At 32.1% G+C, this 21,115-nt stretch overlaps 1 protein-coding gene across 1 annotated transcript; it reads right to left on the reverse strand.

Moving 5' to 3' along the window:
* Positions 1-15,082: 15,082 nt before the first annotated feature.
* LOC135956068 (odorant receptor 67a-like) lies at positions 15,083-20,859 on the reverse strand. The gene is made up of 4 exons (XM_065506556.1): positions 20,084-20,859; positions 15,429-15,630; positions 15,207-15,362; positions 15,083-15,142 (listed from the first exon to the last, which is right to left on the reverse strand). Exons 1-4 carry the CDS (start codon positions 20,857-20,859, stop codon positions 15,083-15,085), a joined length of 1,194 nt encoding a protein of 397 aa, XP_065362628.1.
* Positions 20,860-21,115: the final 256 nt, after the last annotated feature.

Below are 21,115 nucleotides of genomic sequence, written 5' to 3' on the forward strand. Positions count from 1 at the left end.
GTTGAGACTGCAAATATCAGTGTCCGAGCTTAAAAGGAATGCACGTATTTCACTTTCTACGCCATCTTTCTGCATAAAGGTTGAAGGTCCTAATATTGAAGATGTTAATAAACTAAGCTGATGAAAATTAGTTAAAAATGTATTTTTTAAAATAATACTTAGTGCTAGTGAAATGTTGATTGCACTCAACATTTAGTGCACTACCCCCAACTCTGCAAAATACGAAGTGAGTCTAATGAACAGATGTTTCCAAGACGTATGATTATTATTTAATTCGATATCAATTAAATATTAATAATACGTTACGTAGTACGTTACGTATTTTGTATCTGAAAGTATTGATGTAAATATTACATATGATTAATATTGAATTAAAAATAAATTAAATATACATCATACGTTACGCTGTTTATATTTTTTTGTCATGAATCAGTAATTCACCTGAATTTTGTCATTTAATTCTAGGAAGGAATTGTAGATAATTACTGAAAATATTTGTTACAAAATTTAAATTGTGTGATAGTATGTAAATTTTTAGATTTTATTAATAAAAAAAATAAAATTTATTATAGAATTGCCGAAAGTTTAGATCAGTTTAAACATAACATACTGATACATTATTTTTAAGGTTTGTGGGATTTTTCTAGTTTCCGCTCTATATTTCTGTATGGTTGTGCCTCCATTGAAATTCGAATACCCTTTTTTCGGCTACAAAACAGGAATCTGAACCCTTTGACTACATCACCACATTTATTTTCATGTTTAAAAAAAACTGATTTTATTTTCAAATTTGTTTATTCACCACTGGTGTATTACATTAGTTAAATTCAATTGGTGTCGAAAATTGAAGTAGTACAAGCAGTACAGTTCTATAAATAAAAAACTGTTGTGTACCCAGTGCAAGTAGAAGATGGCAACGAAAGCATAGATTTCGATAAGTGCAACAAAACTTTTCATGTAGTTTGTACTGCATTAAACAAACGTCAGTTTAATCATCTTTAGGCAAATAAAAGTGAAGAATTTGTGTGCAATGTCTGTAATAACAACAGTAGCACCCACAACCTTAATAACAGCAACAACATCAGCAGTGCTTCTCTAACTGTGGAACTAAATGCGATCAAAAGAGAACTAATGAAATTGGATCAGATGAGTAGTTTACATGAAACATTGAATTTTATGTCGAAACAGTTTGACGATATTCTAAAAGGTGTAGCAGAAAAAACGAAAAAGTTTGAAATAATTCAAAAAGAGAATAAAACATTAAAAGCAGAGATTAATAATTTGAAAGGTTCTATTAAATTTCTTAACGACCAGAGAGTGCAAAATGATTGTGTGATAACTTGTGTGAAGCAAAACGAAAATGTATCAGCTGTTGATGCTGTAGTAAAGTTGTCAGCCGATGTTGGTGTAGTAATAAAACACAATATGTTGTTAAATTTTGCTCAAAAAACTCTAAAGCTGAAGTGATGTCGATCAAGCCGAAACTAAAGGAAAATACTGAAACTAAAACGATTATTTGAGCAGATTAACAATGAGTTTTTTAAAATATGCGAGGGCTTTAAAGAGTGTGGGATTTCGAGCTGTTTTTTCAAAAGGTGTTAATGTATTTGCAAAAAGAAGTGAGTTGTCCAAGCCAAGGCTTTTAAGAAGTGAAGATGATTATCGGAAGCAACAACTTTTCAACCTCCGCATAGGCAAACAAGGCATATGGATGAAAATTCAGATAACGACAATCAAAATGAATCACCTTCTTAAACTAATTTTGTAATATTTTTATATCTTATTTAATTTTTCTTTTTATTATGTTCAATAATCATTATTTTATTCATTCAAAATCTTTAACAATTAAGGTTTCAACATTTTAACAATCCATTAGTAAATTTAACAAACTCAAAGCTCTACTAACTAATTTTAATAATCTACCTGAAGTTATTTCCGTTCAAGAAACTTGCTTTAAGAGATACGTTGTTCAAGTTTATAACATACCAGGATATAAAACAGAACATTGTTGTCGATCTAACGGTTACGGTGGAACATCATTATATATACGGGACACCTTAAATTTTAGAGAAGTGAGATGTGCTTAAACTTTACAACAAAATTAAATGTCCTTTTTGAAAGGACTTTTTTTAATCTCGAAATAATGGTCAAATTGACCCCTAATGACAGGAGTTAAGATCTTCCACAAAAATTATCCCCATAAAATTCCAGAATATAACTCTGATCATAAGAATTCTCTCAGATAATAACCTACAAAATTTTTTTCAGTAAATTTGATCCACTGTAAACAAAAAATCAGACTAGCTGAACTATAAGTTTATTCTACAAAAACTATCTACTCTACATGCCCTTTCAGAATTAGAGGGCCGCCATTCTGTTCCAAAAATGCTGTTGGACAGTGTTATTAATGTTCAAAATGTGGGATGAGAGTAGTAGTGGAATTACTCGAATTTTCTTTGACTTGCCGAAAGCATTTGATAAGATTTTTTTTTTTTTTTTTTTTTTTTTTTTTTTTAACGTTTTATTGATTTATTGAATCTGTCTATTTTGACCTTACAATAAGTATTTAAATCTTATAACTAAAATTAAAACTATTTGCTCTTCAGCAAGAGAGCCATTATGGTAAACTGTCACTCATCTTAGCGGGGTGGTAGATCTGCTCTACGGAGCCTGGATCGGGTTTGGGTCTGCACAAGTTGTCTTGCAAGGGAATTGGGATGGTTTCGCAGCTTCACAATATATTTCTCACGGACTTTCTCGAACTCTTCCTTTACCAATGTCACTTCTAAGTCTCTGTGGATGTTTTCATTTCTTATGTACCATGGTGCTCCCGTCATGGTCCTAAGAATTTTAGATTGGGCCCTCTGTATAAGATCAATACTGGTGTTGCTAGCCATTCCCCATAATTGAATTCCATATGTCCAAATTGGTTTTAAAACGGTCTTATACAGGATGACTTTATATTCAAGGCTTAATTTTGATTGGTCACTGATTAACCAATGAAAGCTAGAGGCTTTTAACTTCATGTGAAGTCTCTTGGTTTCTATGTGTCGGCGCCAAGTAAGCCGTCTATCTAGATGAATACCAAGGTAGGTGACATAATCAGACTGCGGTATATTAACGTTGTTGAGTGTGACAGGTGGGCAATTTCCTCTCCTTAGAGCGAATGTAACATGTTTACTTTTCAGCTCATTTACCTTTATTCGCCAGTTTTTCAACCATGACTCCACACGTACGAGGTAATTCTGTAGTTGACTAGATGCCATGAGTGGGTTTTCGTCTGAGCTAATAATGGCGGTATCATCAGCAAATGTTGAAATTGTTAGTTTATCGCACGTAGGGAGGTCGGAGGTGTAAATCAAATATAGCGTAGGTCCTAGTACACTTCCCTGTGGAACGCCAGCTCCAATCTTGCATTCTCTCGTCACATAATCATTGTACTTAACTCTGAAAAGTCTATTCGATAAATAAGACTCCAGCAATTTATGAGTACATAGTGGTAGTAAACATTTGATTTTATGTATTAGACCCTTATGCCATACCTTGTCAAAAGCCTGAGCAACGTCTAAAAAGATGGCAGAACAATATTTCTTTAATTCAAAAGATTTTCGAATCTCTCCAGTTAAACGATTGACCTGTTCAATGGTGCCATGATGTTCACGGAAACCAAATTGGTGTACTGGGATAATGTTTCCATCATTCAAAAAAGGTATTATCTTTTCCTGGAATATTTTTTCGAATAACTTCGACAAACAAGGGAGTAGGCTAATAGGTCTATAAGAAGATGGCAGGGTTAAATCTTTACCCGGTTTAGGTATCATTATTATTTGAGAAATTTTCCAATTTTTTGGATAAATTCCTAGTTTCAAGATCGCATTAAACAATATAGATAGCACAATTATTGCCACATTTGGTAGGTTCTTAATCATTGATGGCGTTATTAAATCATATCCCGGTGATTTTTTCAAGTCTAATTTATTTTTAATTACTCTATTAACATCCTCAGGACTAATATCGAATTGGGCTGCATTAGCCATTGTTGAAGCTGGCAGTTCTTCTAGTTCAAACTCATTTGCCGTGGAGTTGGGCTGAAATACTTCACTTAAATGTTCAGCAAATACTGAGGCTTTTTCTATAGCACTTCGTGCCCAGGTTCCGTCAGCTTTTCTTAAAGCGCTTTGTGCCTCTACCGGTGGCTTAATGTTCCTCGTTGCCTTCCAAAGGGAGAAATTTGTGTATTTTGTACTCGTCAAACTTTTAATATATTTTTCGTTTATGCGATCCTCCTCTAAATGAAGGGCTCTTTTCAGTTTTCGTACTGCTGCGGACAGCCTCTGCTTTGCAGCAGGTGATCTATTATGTTGCCATTCTCTTCTGAGTCTTCTCTTTTCGAGAAGAAGTCTTTCAATATCCGAACTTGAAATAGGCGTATTAGTTTTTGGAGGGATCTGGCACCTAGAGTGTTCCAGAGCCGAAACAATCAGTGACGTGAAGTCATTAACGGTCCTATCTATGTCTTCCTCACACTGTAAATTAGGATTTGTGTGGATATGACTGCTGATATATTTCCTATATTTTAGCCAATTTGTCTTAAAATACAAAGAGTCCTTAGGAAATCTTGGGGTGTTGGGTCTCTCACAATAATTAATAATTACAGGAGAGTGGTCAGAAGATAGATCATAGGATATTTCTGTGGATATTGCATTCCGAATAATATTTCTGCATATGGCGAAGTCTATTAGATCAGGAATTTTTCTAGGATCAGTTGGCCAATAAGTTGGGTGTCCAGGAGACACAAAATCTAAGCAATTTTTGCGATCAACTAGAGCTTTATACAGCTGTCTACCTCTGGGATTTACCAATCGCGAACCCCAATATGTATGTTTGGCATTGTAGTCTCCACATGCCAGAAACCGATCTCCTAGTGTTATAAAGAATTCTTCAAATTTTTCCTTGGTCATCGAAAAACGTGGTGGGCAATATATAGAGCTCAGAGTTAGGTCTCCAGCTGGGTATTCAAGGCGAATAGACGTTGCTTGCATATAATCCTTTGAAAACGCTTCTAGGGCATAGTGTCTCAATCGGTTTCTAATTATGATACCGGTACCGCCATGTGCCTTACCATCCGGATGGTTTGTGTAATAAAATGAGTATCCTGATATATTAAAGTTATATCTATTTGTAAGATGTGTCTCCGAAATTAACATCACATCGATGCTTTTATTTAACATAAAATGGGAAATTTCCGATTTGTGCTGGTTTAAACCATTTGCATTCCAGAAACATATCTTCAAAAAATTCATTTTCTTGTTAATAGAATTTGAATCATTTGGTTCTGTGCTCTCAGAAGCTCTTGTATTGTGTTTTGCATGGATGACATGAAGTTAGTCATATTTTGATTAAGAGAGGAAATATTCTCAGTAAGTGTTTGCATAAGGTTTTCCAACCCTCCCATATTTTGGGGGACTTTTGGCTTTTGATAACCCGTTTTTAAAATACTGGCGTATGAGCTGGCTCCAGCATTAATTGTAGCTCCCTGGCCATTTTCCTGTGATACTGGATGAGCCGCATTTATTTTATCATTTGAAAAATCTACTCCAGAGCTTAGTGGTCTAGATGTAGATACCGAATTTGTAGGTGTTGATTCAACTATTTCACCTTTGATAAGATTGACCACTAAATTATGATACAAAAACTACAATTGTTAATGCCAAATACCTTAACTAACTTTGTCACAAATCCCGTGACTTAGTTTGTGTTCTCCCTAATAGCATTTATTATATACTAGCTGACCAGACAGACGTTGTCCTGTCCAAGTTAAAAAAAAGGTTGTGTTCGATTTGTGAATTTGTGAGAAGTGGTTTGAAAAGGGTAAAAGTTAAAAAAGAAAAAAAAAACGTATTATTGAATGATAATTTTTATTCATATAGTACAAGAATAAAATATACATAGAAGCTCTACTGAGAGACAAAGAATGAGTGATCACAGATCGAGCCCCATTTCTTGATTAAACGCTATTGGCCAAGTATTAGCGATTTTAGATATTTTGAGTTTTCATATTAAACATTGGTTTTGGTCAGCAATATGAGTGATCACAGATCAGGCTCCTTTTCATGATTAAACGCTTATTGGCCATGTTATAAGCGAATTTAGATATTTTGAGTTTTCATATAAAAAATTGGTTTTTTGTCAGAAATATTAGTGATCATAGATCGAGCTTCTTTTCTTGATAAAACGCTATTGGCCAAGTTATTAGCGAATTTAGATATTTTGAGTTTTTATATAAAAAATCGATTTTTGGTCAGAAATATGAGTGATCACAGATCGATCTCCTTCTCTTGATTCAAATCGAATTTTGGTCTGAAATATGATTGATCACACAGCGATATATTTTACAGGTGTATTTAATAAGTGGGCGTATTAGTGGACGTGGACAACTTTTGTTTATGTAAAAACTTTCGCGGACTATGTATTGCGAACATTTAAAAAAGAGTTAAATGGGAAAAAAAATTGGCGTTGTCAATTTTTCTTTCAGTAAAAACTTAAGTTGGATTACTATAATCATTTAAACAAAAAATTAGCCAAATCGATTTAGCCGTTTTCCATTTTTAGATAAATCTGTTCGGCCGTTCTCTACTGACGCAATTACCAACGAACGATATCTATCTATCTCTTTCCTTTTTCCACCTTAAATTAAAATTCGAATGGTTCAAATATCTAAGTTGCTGTTTCCGGTTTATACAAAACAAATTTTATCTTCTTGTCTTTTACACAGCCGAACAAAGAGATAACGAAAATATACAATTTTTCGATTCAATAATCCTAACACTTTGCGTTTTTCATTCTTATTTATTTTCATTGGATTTCCTATTGGGGTTCTTCCTGTACTCTGAGAATAATATACCAATTTCCAATCGGATTCCCATTCCCATTCTTCACTTCAACATTTGGTCCCATCGAACCAGATTGGAATAAAAAGGAGTTCTCAGAGATTGCGTTTTGGTTCATCAACAGAAGCTATACAAACATATTAACAAATTATCTCTACAGTAATTTATTAACAGGTACGTTTAGTGATTCGGTGGTGATACATTTTTGTTTCTTCTGCTTCATAAGTAGCCAACATAAACATAAAAGAAACAATTAAAAGTTCAATTAAATATTTAAAGAAGAAGTTAAATTCTAAGGAAAAATAAAGACAGATAAAATAAAAAGAGAAAGAGCAGAAAAACTATAGGGAAGAAATTAAACAAAGTTCAACAGAAGTGAAGCGAAAGAAACATCAAAAGTGCCCGAAAAAAATCATCATTGCTTAAATTTCGATGGATGTTTTTCATCATCCAGTACCTACGGTATAGAATTGTGAGTATAAAATTGTCCGCAGTATTAAAATTACAAAATAAATAAAAATTAAACATTTCAAAAGTCGGTCGGTATTTTTGAGTTATAGTGTAGGATATTCTTCGTCGAATTTACATTTTTCCCGCGTGTTTTTACCTTTTTCAGCAGCTCTAAATAAATATTATGTATGTATGCTCCAATTTAATTTCTCCTTTTCTGCTCTCTCCATTTTTTTATACCCTCCACCACAATAAGTGGTGAATGAGGGTATATATAAGTTTGTCATTGAGACCCAACAAAGTATATAAGTATATTATTGATCCTTATGAAATTCTAAGTCAATTGAGTCCGTCTGTCTGTCCGTCTGTGTAAAACAAAATACGCAAACAAACTAAGCAAAGTTGCAAGAAAAATGTTTATTATTGTCCTAAGCAGTTTGGTATTAAAAATCAGCGAAATCGGTGCAGTCGAACCATAGTTATGAATTAAAATGTGTGTCAACCTAAAAAAAAATTGATAATTTTCACATATTTTTGGAAATTTTTTGTAAATATATTGCAGCTAATATCATAAAATTTTGCACTCGTTACTTTTATGATAAAAGGAGTAACTCTGGTGAAACTTATAAGAATCAGTCCATGATTTCTCCTAGCCCCCATACAAATTTCTTCCCGAAATATGGTTCTATGGTCTATAAATGAATACAGAATAGGAATATCCATATAAAATTCAGCAAAACTAAGTTTCGTGGTAAAAAAAATTATATTACAAAATTTTTCGTGGATCGGCCCATATTTGACCATTGCCCCCATATAAAGTACACTTCCGAAAATCTCTTAAATAAGCATAAATGTCTTATCAATGTCGCTATCAAGTTCAAATTCCCTAATTCTATGAAGATCGGCCGATAATTGGTTATAGCTCCCATATAAGGACCACTTCCATAAAACACAATAACCTACATAAATATCAAAAAAATATCAATATCAAAACAAAATTTCACACACATCCGTAGTTTATATTTAGAAATCATACTACTGGATTTTGTGAATATCGGTACATATTTGACCATGGCTCCATATTAGGTCCACTTCCAAAAATCAGTTAAGTACTCATAAATCTCTTATAAATACATTTAGCATGCTAAAATTCGACAAAATTTATACTCATATCTATAGATATCACTGTACCAAATTTTATGCCGATGGCCGATAATTGGTCATAGCTCCCCTATAAGGCCCATTTCCGAAAAAGATATTAACCTTAAAAAATATTTAAAACATATAGATATCAAAATTAAATTACGCACAGATCAGTAATTTGTATCCAGTAATCATACTTACGGATTTTGTGAATATCGGTCCATATTTAACCATAGCTCCTATATAAGGTCTACTCCCGAAAATCACTAAATTCCTCATAAATTTCTTACAAATATAGTTATCAGGTTGAAATTCAAAACAAATTTATTCAATATATACAAAAATCGATGTACCAAATTTTATGATGATAGGCCCATAATTGGTCATAACCTCCATATAAGAACCACTTCAGAAAAACACATTAACCTGCACAAATATCCAAAAAAATCTATACTGAACCAAAATTTTAGACCGATCAGTAATTTGTATCCAAGAATCGTACTACAAGATTTTTTAAATATTGGTCCATAATTCGGCATACCTCCCATAGAAGGTCCGCTCTTGTTAATAGCGTTGTTTATATGAAATTCTACAAAAATGGCCCTCAAATATTTAGGAAATTAATAGGTCATAGCATCTATATATTAAACCAAAATAGTACACAGATCAGTAATATGTATTCAAAAATCATAATACTGAATTTTGTGAATATTGGTCCATAATTGGGAACAGCTCTCATATAAATACATAAAAATCACGTTAAAATATTTTATGACAATCGAATCATAATAAGTCATAGCTCCCACATAAGTCCCATAACCAAATATTTTGAAATTTGTCTAAATATATTTGTATACTCTTTTTATACTCTGTTTCTTCACTTGTTAAAAGGGAAAAATGTTGATCCAAACGTATTAACTAATTATTAAGTAAATAAATAGTTAAATTTCATATGTTCTAATAGGAATTTCAGTTATAAATTGCTGAATTAAATACAATTTTTTGTACATTTGAAATAAAACATCTTCTGCGTAAACTAGTCTTTCTAACAATTGTTATATTATTTCAGTTGTTATACCATCATATTTAGGTGGAGGGTATTTAAGATAGAATATAGTACTCTTACTTGTTTTTTTATTTTTTAGTTTAAAATTTAAACTTTAAATCTATTTTCCCCTAAGTACTTTCCTAGCATGAATGACCTAAACTGATTGTATTATATGAAAATTGTATGTGATTTATATTGGAAAAGTCAATAATTATGTTTAAAAGTTATTTATGTTTAATAAAATAAAATGTATTTTAGGTTTTATGTTATTACACATATTTTACTTTAATAATTTTCAATATTTTTGATTAAGTAAACCTCCGATGGTTTTTGGCTGTAATTAAAAACAAAATGAAAAACTTTAATTCTTCTTGTGGATTATTTTTATTTGGTCTTTTAATTTTTTTACATCAAGTCGGGAATATGATGTCATGTAAATGGCCGCCGCCACAGTTGATTGTCATTTGAGCCCTTTTTATGACATTTTCCATCACTTTGGCCAAAACTTCCGGCGATAGGTCCTCACATTCTTGACGGATATTGTCTTTAAGAGCTGCAAGAGTCCGAGGCTTGTTGACATAAAGCCGCGACTTCAAAAAGCCCCACAAAAGGAAGTCTGGAGCGGTCAAATCAGGCGATCTTGCTGGCCAGTGCAAATCGCCAAAACGGGAGATTAGGAGCCCGGGAATTGCATCCTTCAGCATATCGGTTGTGGCACATGCAGTGTGTGCCGTTGCACCGTCCTGTCGGAATCACATGTTTTCCAATCCCAATTCCTCAAGTTGCGGCATAAAGAACTCGTTAATCATTGCTCTGTAGCGCTCACCATTCACAGTAACCGTTTGGTCCGCGACGTCTTCGAAGAAAAAAGGTCCGATGACTCCTCCAGCGAAAACAGCACACCATACAGTGACTTTGAGCGGGTGTAATGGTTCACGCGGATTTTCAGTGCCCCAGAAACGTAAATTTTTCTTATTTACGTACCCGCTAAGATGGAAATGGGGCTCATCACTCATGATTATTTTTGATGAAAACTCATCTTCCTCTTGGTGGTGATTAAGGTCAAATAAATAGTCAGCAATATTCCGCGTTCTGGAGCAGTGTAGCGTAACATTGTTTATTAACGTGTATTTCGCATGTATTTACTACACAAATGTCAAAACAGAACTGACATTAGGGGCCAATCGCAAAATTTATAGCATTTTCTGCTAGGAGGATTACTTTTGCGCCACCTTGTATAAATAGGCCACACGTTTTTTTGTGGTACACTTTTAAGTATATTGAATATTGATGAAACATATATGGGTTAAAAGGTTATTTTCTCTAGATTTGCAGAACATAATTTTTTTTAAAATTTCGGCCACCGGGCGATTCTAGTTATCATTATTATTACAATTTTTGACTGCACACCACATTTTAATTTTTAATTCATTTTTTATTTGTTTTGAAATTTCATATAAAAAGTAAGTATTTTACATTCAAAACAATCATTGCTGACTTCACGAAAAAAGAGTAAAAGAGTACACTAAAATAATGGAATTGTCGATGTCGCAATCTTGTTTATTTCATTCATGCTTTCCGAGTACTTAATCTATATTTGTATTTATTTTATTTTACGTACTCTTATTAATCCAAACTTTGCGTTCTCTTAATCCTTAACACTAACTTCTCCTTTACATCCAGCTTCCCAGCGTATTTTTTCCCCATACATCTTCCAACAGAGACCAATGACAATGCAGGTGCGACTAATCCAAAGTCTGTATTCAGTTTCCACTTATATTTACACAGCGATGGCCTAGGGCGTCATAAGGGTCCAACTCTACCGACAATGTAAGCGAAGGTCGGATGGGTCCAACTCCACCTATATTGTAAGCGAAATTTTCTGCTTTCACTTTTTTTAATCGTCTTAAATTTCTTTTACTGAAGCCGAACATTTCTTTTAATATGAAAAACATACAACAACAATACTTACTATTTTTAATATATACTTATTTATTTTATTTAATTAATTATTTATTTTTAATGTCACAATCACGGTTAAACCACTTGTACTTTCAAAAACACTTTACAATATGACATTTTACTTTGAAAGAATAGAAAAAACAAAGAAACACCAAAAAATAAATAACGGGACAACGGCTGAACCAAAACTACATTACTTAGCCATCCAATTCGTAAGCAAGTACGATGACAACATTTTATTATATTTTGTCTTGTTCCTTAATTATAATATGTATTTCATTTTACAATGGAATAGCAATAGGACTCATCTGAATCGGACGCTAGTTGTATGCTCTTAACCAATTTTATTTTATGTTACTTAGTTAACCAGATATAGATCAAAAATAGGCCAAAAATCGAGGTTGTCCCGTTATCTCAGCCATTTGTGGGCCGATTATCTCGATTTTAAATGGCAACCGAGCCGGAAGAATTCCCGATATATTGATGTATCAATCCTGTTTGTAAGTTATTTGGGGGCTACGGAAAGTTGATTTCAACATATAGCCGAATAGACGGACATGGCGATATCGACTTCGCTATCTATAACGATCCAGAATATATATACTTTGTGGGGTCTCAAAAAAAAATGTAGAAATTACAAACGGAATGACAAACTTATATACTTATACCCTTGCCACTCGTGGTGAAGGGTATACAAATAAAAATCAAACAAGTAAGAGTACTATATTCGGCCGTGCCGAATCTTAAATACCCTCCACCTAAATATGATGGTATAAAAGCTGAAATAATATAACAATTGTTAGAAAGACTAGTTTACGCAGAAGATATTTTATTTCAAATGTACAAAAAATTGTATCTAATTCAGCAATTTATAACTGAAATTCCTATTAGAACGTTTGACACAGTTAATTATTGTCTTTTAATTGAGAAATTGTCGTCTAAACTTAATTTTTCTAAATCTTCGTGTAAATTATTATTTTCTTATATAGGTAACCGTTATCAGTTTGTTGGAACTGGGTTAAACGATCTACAATATCTGAGTGTCAAAGTGGCGCACAGTGGTATGAGAAAAAAAGAGGGAAATAAATCTGTAACTTCTAAACCCTTAGTCCGATTTTAATGAAATTTCACATGTGCAAAGGGGAAGTGTTGTTGAGTTAAAGTCTGGACCTCATGAAATGAAATTTAACAATTTATATACTTAATAATTAGTTAATACGTTTGGATCAACATTTTTCCCTTTTAACCTCAAGTGAAGAAACAGAGTACAAAAAAGGGTATACAAATATATTTAGACAAATTTCAAAATATTTGGTTGTGAGACTTATGCGAGAGCTAAGACCTATTATGATTCGATTGTCATAAAACATTTTTACGTGATTTTTATGTATTTATATGAGAGCTGGACCAATATTCACAAAATTCAGTATTATGATTTTTGAATACAAATTACTGATCTGTGTACTATTTTGGTGATGCTATGAACTATTATGGTCCTAAGTATTTAAGGGTTATTTTTGTAGAATTTCATATAAACAACGCTATTAACAAGAGTTGACCTTATGTGGGAGCTATGCCGAATTATGAACCAATATTTAAAAAATCTTGTAGTAGTGTAGATTTGTATGGATATTTGTGCAGGGTAATGTGTTTTCCTGAAGAAGTTCTTATATGGAGGTGCCTGGTTATTTTCTCTAGAATTCTTTCCATAAAAGTGGTAAAAAGCGTGGTCGAATTTCGGCCACCTAGTTATTATTATTATTGCAATTTTTGACTGCACACCACATTTTAATGTTTAATTAATTTTTTTATTTACATATATTTTTATTTGTTTTGAAATTTCATTTTACTTTCAAAACATAAGAAAACAATCATTGCTGACGTCACGAAAAAAGAGTACACTAAAATAACGGAACATTTTCATTGATTTGCATATTCAATAACAACTTAAGTGCTGAATGAGCAGTTGGACCGCCTTCCAATAACGTAGCTGCAATTCCTGATGAAGCAAGTGCAATATAATTCTGCGAGTGTATAATTTCCAAAATCAACGCGATCAAAAAATTTTTTCCAGTTCCACCGGGCGCGTCCAAAATGATATCCCTCCAGTTCCATCTTTCACAACATTCATAAGAGTGTCGTACTGATATTTGTTTCAGCTGATTCCCTCAAGCCATCACATTCATATTGTTTTTCGCATCGCAACTCTTGATTAAATGCGTCGTGCATCGGAAGATTGGGAGCTGTCATGCCTAACTCAGACAATACCTTGTTCGACATCATTAAGCACATGTCCTCAATTAATATCAAAGCTTCGTTGTAAATTTCTTCCCTCAGTTGCAAATTTGGATTTGACGTTCTCATACACATATGATGCAAAATATCATCACACATGACATCTTTGCATTTGCTCCACAAATAAGTCGGTATTGGATGCGCAGCATTTTGTGATAATTATCGAAAAAAATATTCATATTTGATGAAAGCGCAGTATCCCTAAATGTGTATTCCCAATGAGTGTCATTCTCTAAAAATCGCAAGCGTTGACACGCATGTCTTGGAATGATGTTGGGCGACGAACGTTGACTAATAACAATCGCAAATAGAAACATTCATCGTTTCTTGGATGGACTGTGTAAATGCGACCTAATGTCTCGGTGGAAAATAAAAGAGGAAAACCTGGAACTGGATTTCCTTATTTCCGCCTTTGAAATTTCATTCGCGAATAAATTTGTAATATATTGGCATTACGGAGTTCGGGCAAATGTCAAAAAATCTGGTCAATGTTGTATATGGCGTTCGTGTTGTTCACGATCATTAAAGAGCTGAGATTTTCAGCTAAGAGAAATCGTTGTAATACATTCTCCTCAGTAAAGTACGCTCTTTGACCATTTTTCAGATGTACGGTTAAATAAACAACAGTAGGATGTCTTTCATGAATGGCAAATGAAAAAATGCGCCAAATTATTTCGTTACTGCTGACATAGAGGCCCATTTGAAATTGAGTGACTTCATCGTTGGAATTTTAAGCAATAACTCCAATCACAGCCATGTCATTGCCTTTGGTCACATATTTGCAGATGTATTTGATCGATTTCACGGAATGGAAAGAAACGACATTGATGTGTACTTTGAATGTTTTGGAGAGTAGTGGCGAAGACGGAACAATCCAACGGATAAAATTAACCAACGATTTAATAAAAGTGGGGTACAAGTGGGCGTATTAGTGGGCGTGGACAATTTTTTTTTCTGTAAGAAACTTTTGTCCACGCGTTCTGCTATTTTAGATATATCGCAAAAAGTAAATGTGGACGTGGTCAATTTTTCAATAAAACTTTAAATTGGATTACTTCGAACATATAAAAAAAATTTTGTCATATCGGTGCAGTCGTTTTCCGATTTTAGATAAATCAAAAAAGGCTATGAAGAACATTTAAAAAAAATTTTCAAATCGGTCTAGCCGTTTTCAACTGACCAACAAACGACATTTTATTTTTATTTATATAGATTTGAATACATAAATCATCAAAAAATACATGCTAATTTCACTACTTTATCTTAATATTTTAGTTTATTCGAAAGAGTTCAATTATTCCTCAACGTAACTAGTTTTGATCATGGTGAAAAATTGATATGAAATACTGACCAACTAGAAAGAAATACAAAATATTATTAATAATTTACAGAACATTTAATGTAACTTAGCTACTCACCGATTGAAAAGTTTCCATAGATATAATGAAAAACTTAAAAGCATTTAAATGTGCAGGCTTTTGACTGCGCCTAATGGGCAGAGTCAAGGCACGCTGATATTGAATATGACCATCATACCATGAATGATGCATGAAGGCCTCACTTATATGGGAGCTCTAAATATTAAGGAGACAATAAGTAATAATAATATTAAAATATATTAAATTTCATATAGAACTAACCAATTCCATCATGTCTGTTCCAAATGTTGATATGAAATAGACATGAGTCAATACCGAAATGAGGAACGATAGAAATTTAACTAAATCCAAAAGGTTGGTTCCGGCCACCAATTGAAATCCAATCAGACATATAATTGTAACAGTACCCAGATAATTGAGGAGAATTGATATATTGAAGGTATCGTCAATGAGCTCAACAGTTCTGAAAGTAAAAGAATGAAAACTGTAATCTAGTAGTTATGAACTCTGGATAATAATATATCTGCGTAATATTGATTATTGCAAGTAAGAGAGCTAATTCGGCTGTGCCGAATCTTATATACCATTCACCAAATTACACTATACAACAAACTCAAATTTTTTCCAAAATTACAAGGTCCGACCAATTTGATAGAGGAGACAACAAAAAATACACGTGTATCGGCGTTTTGAAAGTTTACATCTGAATTTCATTTCAGGGGGGGTTAAAGTATCCCAACTCTGGCACATTCTTATTGTTTATCGTCATAAGAAACCATGTGATCCTCACATTTTAGGTATAAAATGTGTTCAGCAAAGTTATGTAAAATGTTACGGAGAATATTTTTGTAGAATATGTTAACCCTCTAAATCATCAAGGCATGGGTCTTTTTTTGTCCTTCTTTTAAAAAAGTGCAAAAAATATACGTGAAATTTTACTATAAGTCCCTGAATACATCAAAACGGAAAATTCAACCAGAAAGTCAGAAAAAAGACATAACAAAAGAGAGCATATGGTTAATTTCGCATTTATTAAGAATTTTATTTTAAAGAACATTTTAGGTATAAAATGTATTCAGCAAATTTATGTAAAATGTTACGAAGAACATTTTTGTATAATATGTTAACCCTCTAAATGCCCAAGGCATGGGTCTTTTTGTCCTTCTTTTAAAAAAGAACAACAAACACCATTAAAACAGGGATTTAAGGGGTTAAAATGTTCCGCAAAAATATTATCCGTGAAATTTTTTAAAAAACTCATTTTAAATATTTTTAGGTAAACAAAATTTTTTTTTTAAATTTTCTTTTTTTTAAATTTAAAAAAAAATTTTTGTTTTTTAAATTTTTTTTGTGAAAAAAAATTCGGGTTAAAAAATATTTTTTCCGATTTTGACCCATTGTATGTCCAATTTACTATGGTCTATACAGTGGTGGCCAGGAATTTAAGACAAAAATTGTTTGCTAAATTCCACGTGATTGTCAATTATTTTTTCAAATATTTCCACAAATATGTATGCATGAGGACTCTTTTAACACACAAGTGTGTTTTATTCGACTGTGTCAATTCATACATATTCACCACGAACACATCAAATTTTTCTACAACTTGACCAAACAAATTTTTTTTTAATTTTTTTTTAAATTTTCTCACATTTATATCATCATATTTTTATTATTATAAAATATTAGGAGCAAATTTCGTATTTTTAGTTCCATTAGTTTCGGTCATATCATGGTATTAACAGCGGATGTTCGCTGAGGTGGGTCAACGTATTTCCACATATCTTTGTCCATATATGTTTTACCCTTTTTTCCAAACATTTTTTCAGAAACTAGAAACATTAATAAATAAATTTTTTAGAGGTCCTATTATTTTGGCTCTATCGCACTTAAAATTCAGTTGATGAAAAAAATTCAAGTATTTGTCTTTCAAAGGTCTTTGAAATATCTATCATTAGATATCCATAGTGTCTATATTAATGACTTAGTAATCCAGATATAGGTCAAAAATAGAGGCTGTCCTGGTTTTTTCCTCATACGTCAGCCATTTATGGACCGATTTTGCTGATTTTAAATACGAAACTTCTCGAAAACATGTCTGATAGAATTATGGAAGATTTGGATCCCGAAGATATCTGGTGCCTTCAGAAAATTGATTTCAACAAGCAGACAGACGGACATGGATTAATCGACTCCGCTATCTATAAGGATCCGGAATATATCGAGGGTTTATATTCAAATAGTGCTATAAGGAAAATCAACATTTTACAGTAGAGCGAAAAAACTGTTTTTTTCTTTAACTATAAGAGTAATAACTAAAGTTTATTTTACAATGTTATTTAAAAACGACGTCTAAATCCTACATATTTTAAGATTTTATTAACTCTTGATATTCGTGCTTATATGTTAGATAGCACTTTTTACAAGTTGAAGTTTTTTCGATTCTAAAAGTGAAATAAGCAGATAGGACTATTTGAACAAAAATAAGAATGAGCTTTAATAACTTTAAGGTTTTTATGTAAGTAATAGGGCTCATACACAACACCATCAATGATGTGCCATCAAGTGATTGTGCAATTAAGCTGGACACACACTCTACACCAGCATGCTGGTACAAAATAAATTCTTTACCAAAACTTGTGTGGAAAAGGTTGTAATGAATAACGATAAAATTTGTAATGCATTTATTATTGCTATTATCCTAAAACGAAAAAGGAGTAAAAAAAACGCGTTTGGATGAAGTAATTGCTAGAAAACAAAAGAAAGCTAGGTTTTATTTAACTTTTATGAGCTAATTTTACAACACTCGATTAAATCATACTGGTACAATAAAAAAAAATATCAAACTATTTTTGATAAAGCACCAGCAGCTGGTACAATCATACTACAAGCTCATAAACGGCCAATCAGCTGGCACAATCACTTGATTGAACATTCATGGTGGTGTAGTTTATGGGTCCTATAACACGAGTTTTTATTATTTGCTTAGTTGAATAGGTCATAGTTTTACATACGTGAAGAACTTAGTAGTTGTAAGAAAGTTTGTACATAAAGCTAATCAGCTTTCTAGAATTTTCACAGAATTTCTTTTTGTAGGAAGCTGTGATACGTGGGTCTTTAAACAAATATGCTTACTTTCTCAGGACATACTCCAAAACGTTTCAAATGTAGGCTGTAGGGAATTCATTTTGTTGGTTGATCGGACTTGCCCGACTTTACCATTTTACTTGTTTATTAACGGTTTTTGTTATATTTTTTCGAATGAAATATTAAAATAAAATATAAAAAATCAAATAATGCAAATTTAAAATATTATTTAACACTTAAGTAGTGAAGATAGAATGATGAAATTGTGGCATGTGGTATTCAATATTTGGATCTTTAACTCACTATATTTGAAAAAAAATTATTGGAAATCTAAAAGAATATTCAAGGATAAACATTTGAAAGGACATTTTTAACATCTTTTGATCCTGACAGGATAAAATCAAAATAATACAAAATATTTTACAATCCTCCTTGATCATGTGACATTAAATTTGACATAATAGGATGATCAGAAGTATTTTAAAACATGTTTTCAAAAATTTACTCCTCTGAAAATTTGAAGTTCTTTTCAAAGGAAACAGGATCACGAAATGCAAAACTGAAAACGCAGTTAATTTCTAGTTTTAGACGTATATAATCCGGTTCTTGTCTAATATTGAGTGTCGTACGGTGTAATATATATTATATTTTATAAAAAACACTTTTAATATTTTATTATATACACGAATATTTAATATGCATATAGCACTTTTTTACTAATAAAATAAATTGTGTGTTAGATAGCACAATACAAATTTTATGAAAAAAACCATTGGAAATTAGTCAGGGAATACGTTACTATAAAAAACTCATTTTCGAGAAAATGTCGTATAGCACTATTTGAATACAAACCCTCGATATATACTTTATAGGGTCGGAAAATTATATTGTGGAAATTACAAACGGAATGACAAACTTATATGTATATACCCTTCTCACGAAGGTGAAGGGTATGAAAATACAGTTTTCTACTGCGATTTATAACTCTAAAAAGATTTATCCCGGTAGTCTAACATTTTCTATCTACATTGAAAATTTAGTTTGGTTTTTGTTATACTTTTTTTCAATCAAAGCCCTTAGAATGCTCCAGATTATGTATTATATCTCCTAGTAAATATCTGCTTCTTATCCGACCAAAAGGTAAAACTCATGTACCAAAATATCGTCCTCCTCACTACATCTCCTACAGACTATATTGTCCGTAAGCTGCATGAGTAAAAGGCGCATGAAAATTATGAATTCAATTCCATATTTCCATTGAGGATCCCTTATTAGTCTTCTCAATACCACTTGGTAAAATTTCCCTTGCTGGATACTGGAATAAGTAATACTACAAAGTTTTGTTCTAATATAATATGATCTGTTGGACGCCTATTAGTCTTCTCCATACAGGTCTGCTCAAATTCTGGAAGCAATTTCTCTTCTATATTCGGGATCTTACCATAGTAATTTAGTCATCCCCCACATTTACATCATTGTCTAATATGGTCATTGTGTAAATTTACAAAAACATTTCGCATGTGTTGAGGTAAAATATATTGTTACGAAATTGTACTTGAATTTAAACGGCTGGTTTAAAGTTGTATAATGCCTCTCAAACAGTAGTGCCTCTCAAACTGTAACATATCTGTGGGTATTAATAACATTGTTGTGGAACATAAAACATTGAATAAAAGCTCTAGAATTCTAATATTCTAGTTTGAAGATCATTGTAGAAATAGAGCATTCTAGATCGTAATGCAGCGTATATAAATTGGCCGTGAGAACACCAATCTGCATGGCTGTCTGTGAAATTATGATTAATATTTATATTAATTTTCAATACTCACCTCAAAATATCATTATGGTAAATAATAAAGCCCTTCAGTTTCTTAAAATCACTCAAATTACCGGTTGGCTTAAATTCTCGAATAATTTTGGCCAAATATTTGAAATTCATGTTTATCAAATGAACGCAGGTTATAAGCAATAAATCCGAACCGAGAAATATACAAGAAGCCGAATAAGATCCAGTACATTGAGTGATATAGGCAATTGTATAGCCAATACTACTGTGTTCATTCATAACATAGACCATTGGAAAAGGCAAGGCATACAGAAAACGGCTATTTTCATTTCTATAGTACAAAACTATAGATTGTATCAAGGGAAACCAATTAAACATGCTAGTCACTCCAAAATGGTAAATTGTCAAGTAACCATTATATTTCTGTATTAATTTTAAATGTTCATCCAATCGATAATCCTCTCGTTCCTTAACTGTTCTGGGATAATATTTTTCCAAATTCTTCAAGCCCTGATGCAACTTTTTTAGATTGAAAAAACAGCAGGCCAATTTCATAAGAGAATTCAAGGCAAATGTGGTGTATATGATGTAGGCTGTTTTTTCAATTGAAGTCTCCAGAGATTCAAATACCAAATATGCTAACATGGCGAATACATCAAACACAACATGAAACAAAAGAATTGATACTAAAACAAATTGTAACCATTTAGGTTTTTCAGTGGGCTTCCAACGCATTATAATAAATCCAATTGCAAAGAAAAGATTTAAGGGAATTTTTGTGAACTCCCCTATATGTGGTATAGTTTTATCTAGTACCATTATCGATAATATTTTAACACTCGCAATAAATCTTCTGCTTCAGTTGCACAACTAATTTGTTAAATGTCTAAATCAACATTAAATTTTATTTTGCTCTTGTATCGCAACAATACCTTAATTTATATTGTATTTTTATACACATTCATCTACTCTTCATTTATGCATTTGTAATAATTGCAGTGACATTTATTGCGCTGACATTTGTGGTTTCGATAATTATGGAAACTAATTTAAAATAATTTGTAAAATAATTATT

This window comes from Calliphora vicina, chromosome 3, assembly GCF_958450345.1.
Source record: "Calliphora vicina chromosome 3, idCalVici1.1, whole genome shotgun sequence".
Taxonomy (NCBI): Eukaryota; Metazoa; Arthropoda; class Insecta; order Diptera; family Calliphoridae; genus Calliphora; species Calliphora vicina.

What these genes read in the sequence shown, in the direction of transcription:
- LOC135956068 (XM_065506556.1), bottom strand. Translation starts at nt 20,859, where the DNA reads ATGGTACTAGATAAAACTATACCACATATAGGGGAGTTCACAAAAATT. An exon ending in TACCATAATGATATTTTGAG is followed by an intron (nt 15,631 to 20,083) that starts GTGAGTATTGAA and finishes TTTTACTTTCAG; the next exon opens with AACTGTTGAGCTCATTGACG. An exon ending in GAACAGACATGATGGAATTG is followed by an intron (nt 15,363 to 15,428) that starts GTTAGTTCTATA and finishes CTTAATATTTAG; the next exon opens with AGCTCCCATATAAGTGAGGC.